Source organism: Capricornis sumatraensis, chromosome 13, assembly GCF_032405125.1.
Source record: "Capricornis sumatraensis isolate serow.1 chromosome 13, serow.2, whole genome shotgun sequence".
Taxonomy (NCBI): domain Eukaryota; kingdom Metazoa; phylum Chordata; class Mammalia; order Artiodactyla; family Bovidae; genus Capricornis; species Capricornis sumatraensis.
Window position 1 is genome coordinate 89,627,498 of NC_091081.1, and position 18,485 is coordinate 89,645,982.

General features: G+C 60.4%; 1 protein-coding gene across 1 annotated transcript in view; it reads left to right on the plus strand.

Annotated features, from left to right (window-relative positions):
- The first annotated feature begins 2,565 nt into the window (after positions 1–2,565).
- SMOC2 (SPARC related modular calcium binding 2) overlaps positions 2,566–18,485 on the plus strand; it is a 167,042-nt gene continuing 151,122 nt past the window's right edge. The window contains exon 1 of the mRNA XM_068984929.1: positions 2,566–2,649. Coding sequence (XP_068841030.1) covers positions 2,566–2,649 — 84 coding nt within the window. The remainder of the gene's footprint in view (positions 2,650–18,485) is intronic.

Genomic DNA, 18,485 nt, shown 5'->3' on the forward strand with positions numbered 1-18,485 from the left:
GAATAGGGTCCTTAGTTTCTCCTTCATATTCTTCAGTGACAAAAAAAAGTTAAATTCCAGATACATAATCCACAATTTAGAATGGGCCCTCATCCACTTACTAATTTTAAAAAACCCCACATTTCCAAGACAAGGGAACTTCCTCGATGGGCCGGCCTGTCCTATAGGAACTGCCTGGAAAACACTGAGCCGGCTGCTTCCTGTCTTGATTCTCGACTAAGTGGCTGTTCTCGCTAACGCAGCACCCATCTGGCCTCCACGCCAGGAATAACTTTCTCAGCGGCGGAGAATGACAGACAGACACAACAGTAACCCAGTGTTTTTAATAAACGTATTGTTTTTCTCCGCAAAAATGGAAGTTGACTGTCTCCCAACTCTGCTGCCAGCTTCTCTTAGGAGCTAGAAGTTGGCATTCAGGGCGCTGTGAGACCCCCCACCCCAAGCTGTCAAAGGCTGTGTCTCATTGGACGGTCCTGGACAACACATTTCATTTCTCTGTGTGGACTCCCTGAGGAGTCTGTGGTTGATACGTGAGGGAAACGCCGAGATTCTTGAGCACAGGGCTTGCAAGCCGGGGGTGGGGGGGGCGCGTCTTTGCTCCCCCCTCTCCCGCCCTCCTTCTCTGGGCCTCCAAGGAGGTGCAGGACAAAAGGCAGAGGGCAGGTCTGGGCACCGGGGGTCTGGGCCTGCCTCTGCCGCTCCCGCTGTCCGGCTGAGCCGCTGGCCTTCTGCTTTTGTTCTTCCTCTTGACGTCAGAGTGAATGAATGAGCGGGTTTTCCATCTTTTGACTTTTACAGGAAAGCGCACAACAGCAAATGAATATTTAAGCTGTCAGCTTGCAGTCCTCTCAGTAAAGCACGAAGTAAAAGCAACATTTCTGGCAGCGGATGCTGAAGGGTTCACGCCAGGTCTGGGTGAAAGTTTCCCTCTCTGGGCGATCGTAGGCCAGCAGTAGGCAGTGTCGACTCTGCATTCTCCCTCGACTGTTGAGGACGCTCCCTACCGGCATTCCTTAGTCACTTACCCACGTGCAGCTGCTCTGCTCACCTCTTTCTCGGACCCAAGAGCAGTCCCGGTTTTATTACAGTTTCTTTCTGAGCCCTCAAGCCAGAAGGAATGTGTTTAAGTATAATACTTAATAGATTTTCTGGGCTCTGGAATTTGAATGAGAATTCACAGAGCAGCCCTCTTTCGAGAAGACACACATTTCCTCCCCGCCTTTCCATGGCCCTCTGTCTGTCTCTTTCATGCGGAAAACACCTCAGCGTGCGACCCCGTGGTTGGAACAGCCCAGGCTTTGTCTCAACGGTCAGGCCCAGAGCCTGCTGATACAGTCCCCGAAGCACTGCCAAAGCTTCGGATTAAACACGGGATTAAAAGTCAGATTTGGATTTTCTGTTTTCTTCTTTTTCTCGGTGTGCCGACAAGTCAATCGAAGCATTGTTCTCCAGAATCTTCACTCTCTTGGCTTTCTGTGTGAGCTAGAATCAGGGCTTTCTCCTGTAAAGTTGTAAGCCGAGGAGAAACTATTCCTGCAATGTTGTCTGTGATGAGTACTGTCCAGAGTCTGGGCGTGCAAAATTCTCTTGGTTTCCCATCAGAGTCTCCACCAAGGGGTCTGGGCCCTCTACACCCCCTATGCTGGCTTCATCAGTGCCTGAAAGGGTTTAGAAGCAGCCACGTTCCTGCCAGCCACACTTGCCCCAGGTCCCGGTTACCTGCAAGTCCGGCCCCAGATCTCTAGGTCCCCCAAGATCCCAGAGTGGGTGCACCTGCGGAAAGGTGTGCAAAGATGCCACCCGCCTTGAACCTTCTGGACTGCACTGGGTGCCCTGCTCACAGCTGCCCTTACTAGAGAGCCAGCTAATCCACCCGTAAAGTTGAGAGGCGAATTCTAGGCTGGACGAGGTGGCGTTAGAGCCCAGAGGTCCAGGGCCCCAAGGAGGACTGGGGGCTGACCTAGGCTTCGAGTTAGCTCTTGGGGGGGGGGGGCGGTGAATCGGCCAGCAGGACCAGTCTTGCGAGGACCGGATCAGCGCCCTGGGATGGGAGGACGAGGTGTATCTTGCTGTCCCAGGGCTTGCGCGCGCGCGAGAGAGCGTGTACGCCTGTGTGCATCTGTGTGCGTGTGTGCACATGGCTGCGCGTGTGCGGGGAAGGGGGCGCGCACACGCAGCACCCACACAGGCTGCAGCATAGCCCTGCGGGTCCCCCCCCACTTCCAGCTCCCTCAGACCCGCGCCCGCGGCGGCCGCTCGGCGGAGCGGGCGTCGGAGCCGAGCGAGCGGGGCGCCGCGGCCGCGCTGGAGGTGGGGCAGGGGGAGGGGACGGGAGGGCGGGGAGGGCGGGCGGAGGAGGATCCGGGAAGCTCCGGAGTTATTTGACAGGAGCCGGGGCCGCCGCAGGACGCGGAGGACCGCCGGGCCAGCTGGTCGAGTCCGGGCCGCCCGGAGCGCTGGGGACGAGGACCCGAGCAGCCCCTCCGCCGGTTCCGCGGCCGCCGCCCGAGTGCCGCCCGCGCGCCCCGCTCGGGGCCGGAGAGCGCCGGCCCGCGCCCGGTCACCATGCTGCTGCCGCGGCTCTGCTGGCTGCCGCTGCTCGCGGCGCTGCTCCCGCCGGCGCCCGCGCAGAAGTTCTCGGCGCTCACGGTGAGTGGGCCCGCGGCGCCGGGCGCGCCGCCTCCTGCCCGGACGGGGCCGGCCGCGTCCCCACGGGCCCCTCCGGCCGCTCCGGCCGCCGCGCTCAGGCGCCGCGAGCAGGTGACCCTCCCGCCCGCGTGGCCCGAGCAGGTGGGGCCTGGGCGGCCCGCGGGGCGCGCGCGGCTTCTGGGGCCCCCCGACGCGGGTGGACCGGCAAGTGGTGCTCCGCGGGCCCCTCGCCGCCCCCGCACGCGGGGCAGGGTCGCGCGCGGAAGACCAGGTCCGGGAGCCAGGGCGCCGCCCGGTGGACTGTCCGAGGGCGGCTCTGCTGGGGCCTCGGCTCCCACCGGGCTCGGTGCGTCCCGCGCTCGGCCCTGGGCGCGCGGTGCGGACCCCGCGGCTCTTGCCCGGCGGGCGGGCGAAGGGGCCCGGCTCCTGGGCCCCGCAGGTTGGGCCCGACCCTCCCGGGGGACGTGAGCTTAGAAGCAGCAGATGCCGGGACACAAGGAGATTGCTTCCCCTCGTCCAAGCGGGCAGACACTGGAGGGCCCCGGGGACTCCGCGTCCTGCGCTCGCCGGCCCTGGGCCCCCGGGGCAGGGTGCGCCGAGCGCCAGGGTCACCGCGCGGACCGCGGCCGGGTTTGCTTTCTTAGCGGCGACTTCTCGGCGAGGCCCGGCCACCGTTGCGCGGTGCCAAGCTCGAAGCGCCGCGCAGGGGCCGAGCCAAGCCGCCGGCCCGGCCCGGGTGTCCCAGCCCCCGGCTCGGGCAGACCTCGTGGGCTTGCAGTGTTTGCAAACCCATAATTAATGCAATCTGCAGAAACGAAAACATTCCACTTAAATGTGTTTTTGAACAAGTGCTTGAGAAAACACGCAGGGAGAGAGAACACCTCTGGTGGAGAGATGCTTCTAAGTGCCCGGGACGGTCCTGAAGGCGTTTATTGTATCGAAAATACCAACGGGTGAGCTGGACTGTGGTCGGGTCTGCTTTTCAGCAAAGCTCAAGCCGGCCGGGAACCTTTTTTTTTTTTTTTCCTATTCGAGCAGTACCAGGGGGAAGGAGTTAGTGAGTTCACGGTTCATACCTAAAATTCTTCTGGGGCGGCCCTGGTCCCTGCCTTGCGTCTCACAAATGACGTGCAGATTAGAAACTGCCTACCCGATCAAGAGGAGGTTCCCAGAGGCTCAGCGGCCCGTGTGGGGTTTTCATCTCCGCAGAGAGGCCGCGGCGGGAGACTTGCTGTGTGTGTCGGTGCCTCGACCCATCTGGACACACATGATGGGCTTAGACGCGCGCTTGTGTAAACAGCCGCCCACCGCGGGGCATCCGAGGCCCCAGAGAAATGGAGACCAAGCCTCACTTCTTTTGCAGCAGGCTGCCTCCGCGGCCACAGCTGTTCTGAAAGTGCCCAAAGCACATGGCACCTCAGGGGGCCTCCTGGATCTGCCAGTCTCTGGGTGGAAAAGCAGGATAGGGTGTTAGTTCCTGGAACTGCTGGACTCCCTGTGGGTTTTCCTCTCTTTTCCGCCCGCACTCTTAGAAGCTCAGCACTCGCTTTCAGGTTGCCCTTGGCCTTGGCCTTCCTAGGGCTGCGCTCAGGGTTTCCTGGGTGTTGGCGGCACCGGCTGCAGAGGACCCCATGCGGAAGCTAATGGCACGCAGAGTGCGGGTACCAGCCCCCTTTGGCTGCACTTCCCTCGAAACTGTTTGTCCTAACACTATTTTTGCAAGTAAGATGCTATGTGGCTTCAGCCTCCAGGAGAAAAGCTTAGAGCCCTGACATCTCTTGGCAAGCTCCCCTCCCCGCCCCACCTCTCATCAAGCAAGTCAAGAAGCTGGCTGATGGGCCGTGAGGGCACGTTGGAGGTGCTGGATTTTTCTGGAGTGCTCACCTCTTTTCAGACCGATTTCCAGTTTGCAGGGGGGAGGCGACCGCTTGTTTCCAGCAGGATGGCTTTCTCTCTGCGGGATTTACATCTGGTCTTTAATAAACCAGAGAGACAGTGCCAGTCCCTGGGGGCTGGGGAGTGATCACTGGGCGTCTTCTGGATGTGTGGTCCTAGGCACATTACTTAGCTGTCTTAATTGCCAGTGTTCTTGCTGTAAAGTGCGACCAAGCAACGCCTTCTGTTTAGCTCAGTGCCAGGATTAAACGTGAGGCTTTTTGTGTCCGCTCGCGGTACACACCTGTTCAGTAACTCACCCTATTTCTGATGGCGGCCGTGCCACTGGTCCTGACGCCGTGGTTTCCCCAGGTGGCTGTGCCCCTCAGGCGTGGGGACGCTGGCCTCATGGTGGTTTTGTCTGTGGGGTGCGGAGCAGTGGGCCACCCTGGGGGAGCGCGAGCTTTGTTAAGGTGGGGGTGCCAGCCTGGACCAGCAATCGAGGAAACCAGCCTGGCTGCCCGCTCGGCACCACCCTGTCTCCTCAGGTGGAAGCAGGCAGCACGTCTGCCTCCTGGGAGTCAGAAGCTTGTCGCTGGCATCCCTGGGTGATGCTTTTGTCCCCCCGCTCCCCGCACTGGACGGTCTTGGTTGGGGGACGTGTCTCCCCCGTGTGTCGGTGGGTTTGACCGCCTCCGCTAATTGGTGTTCAAGACAAAGAGAATCTGCTTTGCTCAATAATTACCTTTCTTTCCCGTTAGAGTCATGCTTTAGAAACGGCACCTTTGTGTGCATTCCTGTGACTCTGAGGATGTGCATCATTGCCTGGTCCTCCATGAACCGCGAGCTTTTCCTGTGACAGGCGGGGGCGAGAGGTGTGTCTGACCCCTGCTGGGATCCTCACCTGTCCCTTCCTTCTTCGAGGGCTGGATCCGGTCCAGTTTCCATCCTGCTCGTGGCCGAGCCTAGGGAGCACCTTCCAGTGTCGGTTGCCTGCTCACACGTGGTCCAGATGACCGCAGTTCTGCTCCATCACGGGCGCAGCGGTGCCGACTTTGGCAGGAGTCCGCAAACCCGGACGTGGGTGTTTCCTTCCTGGGTGTTCCCGGGGGCACTGTACTCCCAGTGACTCCTTGCTCAGAGTGTTTGGGAGGAGCTGGGGACTGATTTTAGAGCTGCCTGCGGGAGTTCTGGCCCCACTGAGAAGGCAGAGGCCAGTGGCCTTGCTTCTCATGTGGCTTCTGGCCACCTGTGAGGATGCGCCCCGGGTGCTGCCCACGGGCTGAGCTTTCTTTGCTCCGGGGACACTTGGTGTGTGTTTTCTCCTTGACTTCGCAGCAGCCTGACCAGCAAGGCTCTGCTTTACTCTCATTCGAGAGGCCCTGCTGGGGCCCTCCACACTGCTCTCTTCCAGAGGCTTCCCTGGGCGGGGGTGGGGGCCAGGGTGTGGACTTCCCTGCCTGTCTGCTGGGTCACCTTCAAGGCCGGTCCAGCTGGGCCTCCCCCGTCCCCTGGCGGGCCTCCAGCACGTGATGAGGAGCTGTCTGTCGGGGCAGGGGCTTCTAAGGACAGAGGAGCCTGGTGGGCTACCGCTCATGGTGTCGTAGAGTCGAACACCCCGGGGTGGGGGCTGAGCGACAGCAGCCACATAGGAGTATGCCGCGGTCGGCACACGCGGGCCCACCGTTGACAGTGCGGAGACGTGGAGTCAGACGTCCCCCTCAGTTCCAGGGCGATCGTGGACGGCCCTGCCCCCACTGCTCCACTGTCTGCTCAGCTCTCAGGCAGCGACTATGGTTTTTTCCTTCTCCTTTTGCAAATGCTCTGAGCACATTTGCTGCTCTGGGAAAGCGGCGTTTCGTTCATCAGCAGAAGAGGGACCACGGAGGTGGTTGAGGAAAAGGAAAGTAAACGTCATCAAGATTTTCCAGCCTAGAAGCCCATTTACACGGCGACTGGAAACCCAAACATCTGGAGGGGTCGCTTTAATTCTGATTTGAAATCAAGACCATAAATAAAACTGTAAGCAACTTCAGGCTATAACAAGGTTGTGCAGTAAATGGGCATCGATGTAACCAACATAGGTTGCGATGGTTCAGAGCAGAACAGATTTCTAAGTAATTCTATATCAAAATAAGCCTTCATGAGAGTCTAGGGTTTTGGAATGAGGTTGCTATTAAGATTGGCAATGTAACATTGGAATAGAGGGCAAGGGTCACACTGTATATATTTTTAATTGAAACATAACTGTCTACACATTTACAAGCCGTGGGTGTAGAGTGACGGACTTCCAGGTGGATTCTGGCGTCAGAGAAGGAAGATTCAGTCATAGTTTTCTGAGTTCATTTGTGATTCCCTAATCGATGGCATTGGTAATGGGACACGTTGTTGTTGTTCAGCTGCTAAGTCGTGTCTGACCCTTTGCGACCCCATGGACTGCAGCCCACCAGACTCCTCTGTGCATGGGGTTATCCAGGCAAGAACACTGGAGCGGGCCGCCATTCCCTCCTCCAGGGGATCTCCCGACCCAGGGATGGAACCCATGTCTCTCGCATTGCAGGCAGATTCTTTACCATCTGAGCCACCGGCAAGCCCGTGGGATTAGACCCTTCTCTTAATTTCTGTACATCTCGAGAGTCTGAATAACACTTAATATATTGAATATTTATTAATAACTGAAGCCCAAGGAAGGAAAGGGTTCAGAAAGTGCAATCCTAATTCCATGTGGGCTAAGAAGAGGTTATTCTAGAAGTGATAATAACAGGCATTTTATGCGGTTTTGTAGTCCCAGGCTGAAAACCAAAGAGCAGAGATTTGTAATAAAACAAATAAATAGAACCCAATAAAATGGTGACTCATTTATATTGTCAGCATTGAGAAGCAAGACATTGTAAATGGAAACTTGTACTACCTGGCCAGGTTTAATTAAAATTATCATTAGAATAGGAGGCCCTTTCCAGAATGACTCATAACACTATAATCATATTCAGATTTCTATTATGTCCAACATAAAACTGGATGTTAATCGATGAAGCTGGCATTTAAGGGGAGGCGAAATGTCCATATGGTTGGGAGCGTGTTTCTCCTGCGACGTGAGCGTCTGCATTCTCCTCACTCCCTCTTTCCCCGATCGCCTTTCCTCTCTGTCTCTTATGCCTCCGCCCTAATCACAGTCGATTCCTTTGCTTCTCCTGTGGCCTTTAATGTCGCTGCTTCCGTCTGAGCTGAGAGTGGGCGAGAAGTTTCTGGCTCCTTCCCCTCACACTCTCTCCCCTGAGAGCATCTGCAGGGCCCCTCTGCTCAGTGTGGCTGGCTCACTGTGGATGGTAGGCCCCTCACCCCCTGCGTCGTGTGACCGGCCCCGTCCCCTCAGTGAGCACACGCCCTGTTTATGTTTATTTTTGTGGGGGGCAAGCCAAGCTGTTAACATTTGAGGTTTCTGGCAAAGGGTTTTCCAATAATAGTGAAGTTTCAGGAAGCTCGGAGGCTTCAGATGAGCACAGAGATCTGTGGCGTGCTTGAGCCCTGGCTCAGAACACTCGAGGACGTGCGCCGGAATCTGTCGGGCCCCTCTCGTTTGGGATGCTCTCAGGTTTGCTGGATTTCGTCGCTGCTGAAAGAGCATGCTCATCAGTGGGTTGGCCCCAAGTGCTCTCGTCTATTGGTGACCTGGCCCGAGGCGGGTTGCTTTGTTGTTCGCTGTCATCAAGGCTCCAGGAACAAACGGGTCCATCCTCCCTGTGAGGTGAGCGCATGGCAGACACGTGATTCTCTTCCTGGGACTGAGGACGTCTGTCTGACTTCCCATCCCTCTGCCCGCCCTGCTCAGCTCTGTACCGTCCCAGCCCCCGGTGGACCGGGGAGACAGACCCTCTGTGGCCCAGCCCATGGCCCCCTGGAGCTGGCAATGGCTGGGTGCTCGAGAGGTGGACCTGGGGCCTTGGAAGAGGGTCTCACAGGCCTTTGTCTGATCCAGATGTGAGCGCTGAGTGCTGGTCACTCTCGCCTGGGAGCTCCATCTCTGTTTCAGTGAAAGTGGGTAAGGAATGTTCTTTTTTCTTCATTACCCAGAGGAATGATGGGAAGTGCATGGCCGAGTGGGCAGAGTGATAATTTTGGGGGGGCCACTTTTCCAGCTGAGGACGGTGAGGTCATGGTTACCTGGCTCCCTCTGGCCTGGCTGAGCAGTCTCGTGATGGCTCTAAAACACGGCTCTGATGTGCGTTCACAGCTGAGCCCTGATGCTGGGGTTTTTACATGTCATTGCCCCTTTCTCATCAAGCACTTCTGGGGCCTGTCTTCATCTTCATAAGAACGTGGCATAGACTTGCCTTCTCCTCCTTGAATCTGGTTAACCTGTCCTGGTTACTAACAGACTAGCTCAAGCCCCGGTCAAGCTCTCTTCACGGAACTCCATCCGCAGGGCTGCACTTTGCTTGCTCTACCACAATTTTTCTTAAAATGTTGAGAAAAATGTACAAATCCGAAGAAAGGCCCCAGAGCCACCCTGGGCCACCTCTTTGTTTGGACATCACTGTGGTGTCCTCCTCACATTACACGTTAGAGTCGCATACAGACTTGTAAGTCGCATAGTGCAAGTTCCGAGACTCACTCACCCCATTGATGAGAATCACTGTTCAGTGTGGAGCAGAAATGCTTACCAATTTGGAAACCGTTCAGGAGGTCCAGATGACGGATACAGGGCGTCATCTGTGCTGTCTCTTAATTGATTCCACAGAGTACTTGGGTTTGTGTCATCAAGAATTAAAAAAACAAATAGTACATTTAAAATGTAAAAAAATTGGCCTTTGAAAGACAGAAGTGACTGTCCTTCAGTTTCGAGATCACTCCAGGGTTAAGACGGCAGAGCGAGTGCCGTCTGGGGATTCCGTGGCCAGTTTTGGGGCGAGGGCTGCAAGCGTGTGTCCCCAGCATCCTTTCTGGGAAGTGCTCTCAGCTCTGTATGGCAGAGACACACGCCAAGGCCCGCCTTGGCCTCCCTCCCAGAGATCAGCCGCAGAAATGTCTCCTGCACCTGTCTCAGGGGACTGCTAGCTTCTTCACGGCGAAGCGGCTGAGTCAGGGACAGACAGAGCGAGCCAGGTCAGGACCACGGTCAGGACTCTGCTCGCGAGGCCGGGTCGTCCACTCCTTCCTTAGACCTGCTCCTGTTGGTGGCAGAGGGGAGGGGGGCCCCTTTCTTCCGAGGGGCCACACTGGCTGTGATGTAAGGGGCCTCGCCCAGGAATGTCTCAGCCAGGGAGACCTCTGTTTTGGATAAACAGGTGCACGGAAAGTTTTAAATATTACAAAGAGAGATGGTGCGAGATTCTGCTGCCTGCCTTAATGCCGCTGACAGTGGAGTAGAATCTGTCACGGGAGGGTTTTCCTTGGGCCTGGGTGCTTGGGCTGGGCCTGGGCGCACGGGCTGGCAGGCTTGGTTTGAATGCAGGCTGGGAATCATATCATCTTTAAAACTGCCACCTACTGATGAACCGACAGTTCCCGTCATCTGCTTCCCCTGGGCCGTTAGCGTAGGTATTTAAAGCAGGTCACTAGGTCTGGGAAAGCCAGACGCCCTTGCACCTCCTCCGTGTCTTTCGGACCCGGCCCTTCCTCCCAGGCCCCGGCGACTCTGCCTTGCCGTGTCGGGAGCACTCTGAGGATGAGGGACGTTTGGACGTCATCCGCCAGGAGTCCGCTTGCTCCTGCCTCCCCGCCCCTCATCTAAGGCCCTGCATTCCCCTCCGCTTTCTGAACCAAGCTCCGTTCTGAGCTCTGGTTGGCTCACACCCTCAGGACCGGAGGCAGGACCTCAGACAAGGAGCACACCTCTGTCTGGCGTGTTGGTTGGCCCACTTGCCCAAGTCACTTTGTGAATCTGAGACTCCATTAAGCCAATTTCTCCCCCTCACTGTTTTTTTTTTTTAATTTCTAGAAACTGTAAGTGGTGTTTTATATGCTATTGGTGTTAAAACTAGGCTTGCATCCTGACCCCACTAGCAGGTTGGAGCTCTCCCCTCTGGCTCACGGAAATCTGCTAAGCGCTCCTCACTGTCCTGTAAGCGGAGCTGTAGGGGGACCCGGAGGGGTGGGCTCCCAGGAGGTGAGACCAGGGCCGTCTCCTCCAGCTGCTGCACCCAGGCCCTGCACCAGGAAAGAGCCCCAAGGGAGTCAGTCCCCTCCCCTCCCGAGAATCAGTGACTTGGGAAGCATCCAACTCTGACTAGGATTCCCAAGGCCACCCACCTGTGACTTCCTCTGACAGTAATCGACGCTGTAGTGGAGGGTGCTGGGCCCGCTGTGAGCCCCGGGCAGTGTGCTCCTGACCGGCAGCCCGCCCCCGCCCCCAGACCTGTTGTCTCCCACACACGCAGGTGCGATCCTAGCACGGCCTGAGCGCACGCAGCACCCAGGCTGTGAGTTCAGACTCAACACTCAGCCCGCTTCCCTCTTAAGGCAGAGAGAGCCGTTTCCTGGGCTGGCACCAGCCCCACCGAGCCGCCCTGTTCCTTTCGTGGGTGATGCATTTAAGTGTTTGCCGGCGCCCGAGGGTGAGGAACGCGAGAGACGGCTCTGACCTGAACGTACATGTCGGCGCAGTCCCGGCTTTGCAGGACCCACTGGTGATGGGCTCAGGTCTTCCTTCTTCAAAGGTGTATCTTTTGCAGGGAGTTGCCCAAACGAGATCTTTCTTTTCACCCGGAGATAAAACCCAGGTGGGGTCCCGGATCCTTTTCTCCGCTCACGTGGCACCTCAGGCTGTTGACACCCGTTTACACCCGCAGGAAGCGCAGGTGCGGCTCCGGGCCAAGGGCCTCTACCGGCCGTGGACGCGGAGGTGCCCGCGCCGGCCACACGGCGGCGCCCGAGAGCAGCCCGCCCCTCCCGGCGGCCGGCGCTGGAGGACGGAGCCCCCGGGGCCCACGCGGCCCACTGCCCTCTCGGGGAGGCGCCCGCGCTGTCTGCGGGCCGGCTGCCCGCCAGATGGGACTTCCTTTCTGCTGCAAAGTCTGGTCACTTAGTAAACCGGTTCTGTTTAAAGCAGTGGCTTCGCTTACTTGTTGGCTAAGCTGATACCCCATTTCAGTGCTCTCTGGGAATGGAAGTGCTTACACGCGTCCGCTTGAGATGGATCTTAACCGGGAAAAACATCAACTGCAGAAAATCGGTCCTCAGGCTTTCGAGGCCTCTCTTCCAACCGAGCCTTCTCCCCACAGGCTCTGCAGCCCGGATCTTCGTGGGGCGAGGGTCCTGGGAGGTGAGGCCCAGCCCCTGCCCCCCAGCTGAGTTCTTACCGGCTGCTACCTCTGGCCGGAAACCATTGACATTGGTTTGCATGAAAGGATCTGAAGGGGGTGTAGAGAGTCCTGAGTGGCCCCCTTGCCAGTCCCCTTTCCCTCCACCCGTGCCTTTCTCTGAGGCTTTGTTCCCTTGTCCTTCTGTGACCAAGGAAGGCCCGTCTCTGGGGCCGGAGGTCCTCTACGGACCTTCGAGCTTGGGAGGCGGGTCCCGCCTGTGGTCTCAGGCCCCTTGGAGGCTGTGACCTCCTCAGAACCTGGCGTCACTTCCAGGCCCAGCCCAGCCTCAGCGTGGCCCCTTGTGGACGGCCATGGGCCCTGGGGGCTTCCTGGGGCTCTGGGGGGACGTCGCCCCTCAGCCCGCAGACGGCAGTGCTGCGTGGACACACCCGATGCTGGGTCCTGTCTCTGGGCTCAGTTCTGTGACCCCACGTGTGCAGAGGTCAGGACGTGGGGGCTCCTGAGGCTGTGCCCAGACGCGGACTGAGGCCTGGGGGCGGCCGCGGGCCTCCCTTCCTGGGGTTCTGGCGCTTCAGGCCGGAGCTCCAGGGCACTTCCTTGCCCTTTGTGTTCTTCCCCCAAATTTAACACAAAAAAGGGTAAAAGAATTTCATTGGTCAGGAAATGGTAGAGTTAGAGGCTAATCTCTCTCTCTGTCCCTCCTTCTCTGAGTGTCTCTCTCTGTCTCTCCCTATCTCTCCCTGTCTCTCTCTTTGTCTCTCCCAGTCTCTCTCTCTGCTCCTCTCTCTCTCTGTCTCTCCCTATCTCTCTCTGTCTCTCCTTATCTCTCTCTGTCTCTCTCCCCCATCTCTCTGTCTCTCCCTATCTCTCTCTGTCTCTCTCTGTCTCTCTCTTTGTCTTTCCCTGTCTCTCTCCCCTGTCTCTCTCTCTGCTCCTCTGTCTCTCTCTGTCTGTCTCCCTATCTCTCCCTGTCTCTCTCTGTCTCTCTCTCTGTCTCTCCCTGTCTCTCTCTGTCTCTCTCCCCATCTCTCTGTCTCTCCCTGTCTCTCTGTCTCTCTCTCTCTGTCTCTCCCTATCTCTCTCTGTCTCTGCTCCTCTCTGTCTCTCTCTGTCTCTGTCTCTGAGTTTCTCTGTCTCTCTCTCCTTGTCTCTCTCTCTCCCCCTCTATCTCTGTCTGACCCCCTTAGACTTTCTGCAGCCTAGTCCCCTGGCCTGTGGTCACTCCCCCTGGCCCTGGGGCTGCAGCTGGGCGGCCTCCCCTCCACACCAGGGACGGAGGACTGGGCCCCAGGAGCTGCAAGGTCTGAGAAAGGACGTGAGCCAACCCAGGTCTTGGCTCAAAGCCACATCCTAATCAGACTTTGTTTTCACCCTTTTTTTCGCTGTTCTCCTTTAACACTTTCTGGGGGTCCGGGTCTCACTGAGCGCTCGGGACAGCCCTGTGTGCATCGCAGTCGTGGGAGCCCAGTTCTTGGGGCGGCTGCCCCCGCTGTCTCGGGATTTCCAGGGTTGGGGGGGCAGGTGATCAGCTGGGACGCCCCGGGGTGCCCTGAGGATGAGGAGGGGCGCAGCCTAGCATCCGTCACTTTGCCTTTGGGGCACCTTAGTGCCCGTCCTGGGGACCGGGGGGCTCCGGTGGAGGAGAGGTAAGCGAAGCTTCACAGCGCACGGGTGTGTCTGACGCGCTCAGAGGCGTGGTGCAGCGAGCTCTCCGCTGGGTGCCGTCACCGGGCAGCCATCATGGGGCCTGTCGCCGCAGACACAGCCGTGCACGGGGGTCGGGACCGGGGAGGGGTCTCCCCCACGTTCCTGTTGGAAATGTGGCCCCGAAGGCCAAGCCCGGGGGGTTGGAGGGGTGCTGTGGGCACCCTGTGCAGAGACTTACCTAGGGGACAAGGGGCCTCCTCAGGGCCTGGGAGGGCCAGGGCCCCCTTAGGGCTCCCAGGGGCTTGGAGGGCCCTGAGGGGCTGGGCTGGGCAGCCGGCCGGCCTCCCGGGGTCTCAGAGCAGAGGGGCAGGCAGGCTCTGGGGCAGCAGTGGTACAGGTGTGATGGGGGCTGGTGGTGCGGGGGTGATGGGGGGCGGGTGGTGCAGGGTGATGCTGGGGGGCTGGTGGTGCAGGGGTGATGGGGGGCGGGTGGTGCACGTGTGATGGGGGGCTGGTGGTGCAGGGGTGATGGGGGGCTGGTGGTGCGGGGGTGATGGGGGGCTGGTGGTGCAGGGTGATGCTGGGGGGCTGGTGGTGCAGGGGTGATGGGGGGCTGGTGGTGCAGGGGTGATGGGGGGCTGGTGGTGCAGGGGTGATGGGGGGCTGGTGGTGCGGGGGTGATGGGGGGCGGGTGGTGCAGGGGTGATGGGGGGCGGGTGGTGCACGTGTGATGGGGGGCTGGTGGTGCAGGGGTGATGGGGGGCTGGTGGTGCACGTGTGATGGGGGGCTGGTGGTGCGGGGGTGATGGGGGGCGGGTGGTGCGGGGGTGATGGGGGGCGGGTGGTGCGGGGGTGATGGGGGGCGGGTGGTGCGGGGTGATGGGGGGCGGGTGGTCCCGGGGTGATGGGGGGCGGGTGGTGCGGGGGTGATGGGGGGCGGGTGGTGCGGGGTGATGGGGGGCGGGTGGTGCGGGGGTGATGGGGTGCTGGTGGTGCGGGGGTGATGGGGGCTGGTGGTGCGGGGGTGATGGGGGGCGGGTGGTGCGGGGTGATGGGGGGCGGGTGGTCCCGGGGTGATGGGGGGCTGGTGGTGCGGGGGTGATGGGGGGCGGGTGGTGCGGGGGTGATGGGGGGCGGGTGGTGCGGGGTGATGGGGGGCTGGTGGTGCGGGGGTGATGGGGGGCGGGTGGTGCGGGGGTGATGGGGGCTGGTGGTGCGGGGGTGATGGGGGGCTGGTGGTGCGGGGGTGATGGGGGGCTGGTGGTGCAGGGGTGATGGGGGGCGGGTGGTCCCGGGGTGATGGGGGGCTGGTGGTGCAGGGGTGATGGGGGGCGGGTGGTCCCGGGGTGATGGGGGGCGGGTGGTGCACGTGTGATGGGGGCTGGTGGTGCAGGGGTGATGGGGGGCGGGTGGTGCAGGGGTGATGGGGGGCAGGTGGTGCGGGGGTGATGGGGGGCGGGTGGTGCGGGGGTGATGGGGGGCGGGTGGTCCCGGGGTGATGGGGGGCTGGTGGTGCACGTGTGATGGGGTGCTGGTGGTGCGGGGTGATGGGGGGCTGGTGGTGCGGGGGTGATGGGGGGCGGGTGGTGCAGGGTGATGGGGTGCTGGTGGTGCGGGGTGATGGGGGGCTGGTTGTGCAGGGGTGATGGGGGGCGGGTGGTGCGGGGTGATGGGGGGCTGGTGGTGCAGGGGTGATGGGGGGCTGGTGGTGCAGGGGTGATGGGGGGCGGGTGGTGCAGGGGTGATGGGGGGCTGGTGGTGGAGGGGTGATGGGGGGCTGGTGGTGCAGGGGTGATGGGGGGCTGGTGGTGCAGGGTGATGGGGGGCTGGTGGTGGAGGGGTGATGGGGGGCTGGTTGTGCAGGGGTGATGGGGTGCGGGTGGTGCGGGGTGATGGGGGGCTGGTGGTGCAGGGGTGATGGGGGGCTGGTGGTGCAGGGTGATGGGGGGCTGGTGGTGCGGGGGTGATGGGGGCGGGTGGTGCGGGGTGATGGGGGGCTGGTGGTGCAGGGGTGATGGGGGGCTGGTGGTGGAGGGGTGATGGGGGGCTGGTTGTGCAGGGGTGATGGGGGGCGGGTGGTGCAGGGGTGATGGGGGTCGGGTGGTGCAGGGGTGATGGGGGGCTGGTGGTGGAGGGGTGATGGGGGGCTGGTGGTGCAGTGGTGATGGGGGGCTGGTGGTGCAGGGGTGATGGGGGGCTGGTGGTGCAGGGGTGATGGGGGGCTGGTTGTGCAGGGGTGATGGGGGGCTGGTGGTGCAGGGGTGATGGGGGGCGGGTGGTGCGGGGTGATGGGGGGCGGGTGGTGCAGGGTGATGGGGTGCTGGTGGTGCAGGGGTGATGGGGGGCGGGTGGTGCGGGGTGATGGGGGGCTGGTGGTGCACGTGTGATGGGGGGCTGGTGGTGCAGGGGTGATGGGGGGCTGGTGGTGCAGGGTGATGGGGTGCTGGTGGTGCGGCCGTGATGCTGGGGTCTGGCTGGGAGAGGCAGGGCGCTCACGGCCCAGGGGGCCATTCGATGTCAGGTTACCTCACGTCGTCTCTGTGTTTCTGCCTGTGAGACGTGGGTTCAGGCGAGGAGACGCAGAGCTGAGGTGAGGGGAGCCGTGAGGAGATCCGGCGGGGCCAGGCGGACACGTGAGCTGCTGGCAGCCTCCCTGTCCCTGGTGTTTCCTCACGGGGCACGCCGTGCAGAGCTCGGGAGGGCGGAGTCCAGCCTGGGTGCCTGTCCGGCTCATGAGCACCGTCTCCTGAGCCCCTCACGTCGGGGCGTCGGGTGAAACAGATGCCTAAACTGCTTGAACAGAAGCATGTGTGACCTTGGGTTAAGCAGATCCCAGGAAACAAAACCTCAGCTGCCACCTGAGCCTCCGCGTGGCCCCCTGCAGCCCATCTTTCAGGGGAGTGGGTCCTTGTGAGCCTGGGGGGTGACAGGCGGTGAACGCGGCCCTCCCGCCGGACTCCCTGAAGGTCAGTCTCACTCTGAATCACAAAGTGACGTGGAGACGCGGTTGGCAGAGGCGCAGGAGGCTGGGGGGCAGCCTCGTGTGTGGTGGGACAGGCCGCTGGCCGCTTCCGGGAGCCGGGGGGCCACGATGGGAGGGCAGCGGGCCTCCTGCCTGGAGCCAAGTGCCCTAGAGGCCTGCGGGGACTCCACTGGATGGCAGGCGGGCGGAGGAAAGATGCTGCTTTTCCGAGGCCTTTGCCCTCTTGGGCTTGCCTTCTCTTCCCTTCTAAGAGCAGCCTCCCGTGCCTGCTGCATCGCTACCCCAGGCTTGTTGTCCTCTGATGCACCCTGGACTTCCTGTTGCGGACATGCTCTGACATGGAATTGAGGGCAACGCGGGGCTCTTGTTTGGAAGAGATGTGGTGGGACCTCGTGATGGTGAAATCCTGCGGGTGTGGCCCCGAGACCAGGATGCGGGGCTCGGTGCAGGATGACACCTCCTTACCGCCCACCCCTGGTCCTCAGGAGACGTGTAGTCACAGCCAGAGGACAGAGCCGGCCTCCCCGGGGGCGGTGGGCTCACTGCCTGGCATCCAGGGGTCTGGGGCCAACACTCCGCCTATGGTTCCTGGCTTGGCTGCTCTTGGGGGATTGGGTGAGCCGCCGGTTCTCAGCCTCCTAGGCTGCAGGACAGGGGTAACCAGGGCTGCACCCCGTCCTGCTCCTGGGAGGGAAGTGGGTCCTGGGCTGGACGAGCCCTCCAGGAGCGCACCTCCTGCCCGCTCTGCTCCAAGGGCGGGCATGGCCTGCGGTTCCTTCTCCGGCGGCCTCTCCCGAGCCCTCAGTGAGTCCGTGTCCTGTGGTCCTTTGCTTGCTCCTGCCCCTCGTCTCTACAGACCCCAGCTCCTGCCCGAGGAAGGCTTCCTAACCCAGGATCAGCCGACAGGCTACCCCGTGTGGAGGAGTGGGAAGCTGGGGGCCTGCAGTTGAGCAAGGCGTGATGATCTCATTTGTGACTGAGAGGCCCTGTCGGTGGGGCTTGGGGATTTGCGCGATGCAACAGGTGAGCTCAAGGGAGCTTGTGGGGGGCCCCGCTCTGTGGTGGTGGCATAGGGAGCAGGTGTGGGGCCTCTTCCTGCGTCCGGGGCCCCGCTCACAGTGACCCCCGTGCTGACTCCTCCCCGGCTTGCTCTCCTTGTGGTGGGCACTTCAGTTCAGTCGCTCAGTCGTGTCCGACTCTTTGCGACCTCATGGACTGCAGCACGCCAGGCCTCCCTGTCCATCACCAACTCCCAGAGCTTGCTCAAACTCATGTCCATTGAGTCGGTGATGCCATCCAACCATCTCATCCCCTGTCTTCCCCTTTTCCTCCTGCCTTCAGTCTTTCCCAGCATCAGGGTCTTTTCAAATGAGTCAGCTCTTCATCAGGTGGCCAGAGTATTGGAGCATCAGCTTCAGCATCAGTCCTTCCAATGAATATTCAGGACTGATTTTCTTTAGGATGGGCTGGATGAATCTCCTTGCAGTCCAAGGGACTCTCAAGAGTCTTCTCCAGCTTTCTTTACAGTCCAACTCTCACATCCATACATGACCACTGGAAAAACCATAGCCTTGACTAGACGGGCATTTGTTGGCAAAGTAATGTCTCTGCTTTTACCAGACCCCCCAGCGCAGTGGCCGGGGGCAGAAACCCCGCGCCCCCTGTAGGAGGTGAGGGAGTGGGTGCCCCGGCCCCACGGTGGGGCCGTGTGCCGCTCATTTTTTTTTTTGAGGACTTCCCTGATGGCTCAGACGGTAAGGCGTCTGTCTACAATGCGGGAGACCTGTGTTCGATCCCTGGGTTGGGAAGATCCCCTGGAGAAGGAAATGGCAATCCATCCCAGTACTATTGCCTGGAAAATCCCATGGACAGAGGAGCCTGGTAGGCTACAGTCCATGGCGTCGCAAAGAGTCAGACACGACTGAGTGACTTCACTTTCTTTCCTTTTCTTCCAAGGAGCAAGCCTCTTTCAATTTCATGGCTGCAGTCTAAGTGTGGTGGACACTTGGTTGATCCCATTTTGCAGATGAGGAACTTGGGACAGAGGTGATTAAGTGAAGTGCCCAGAG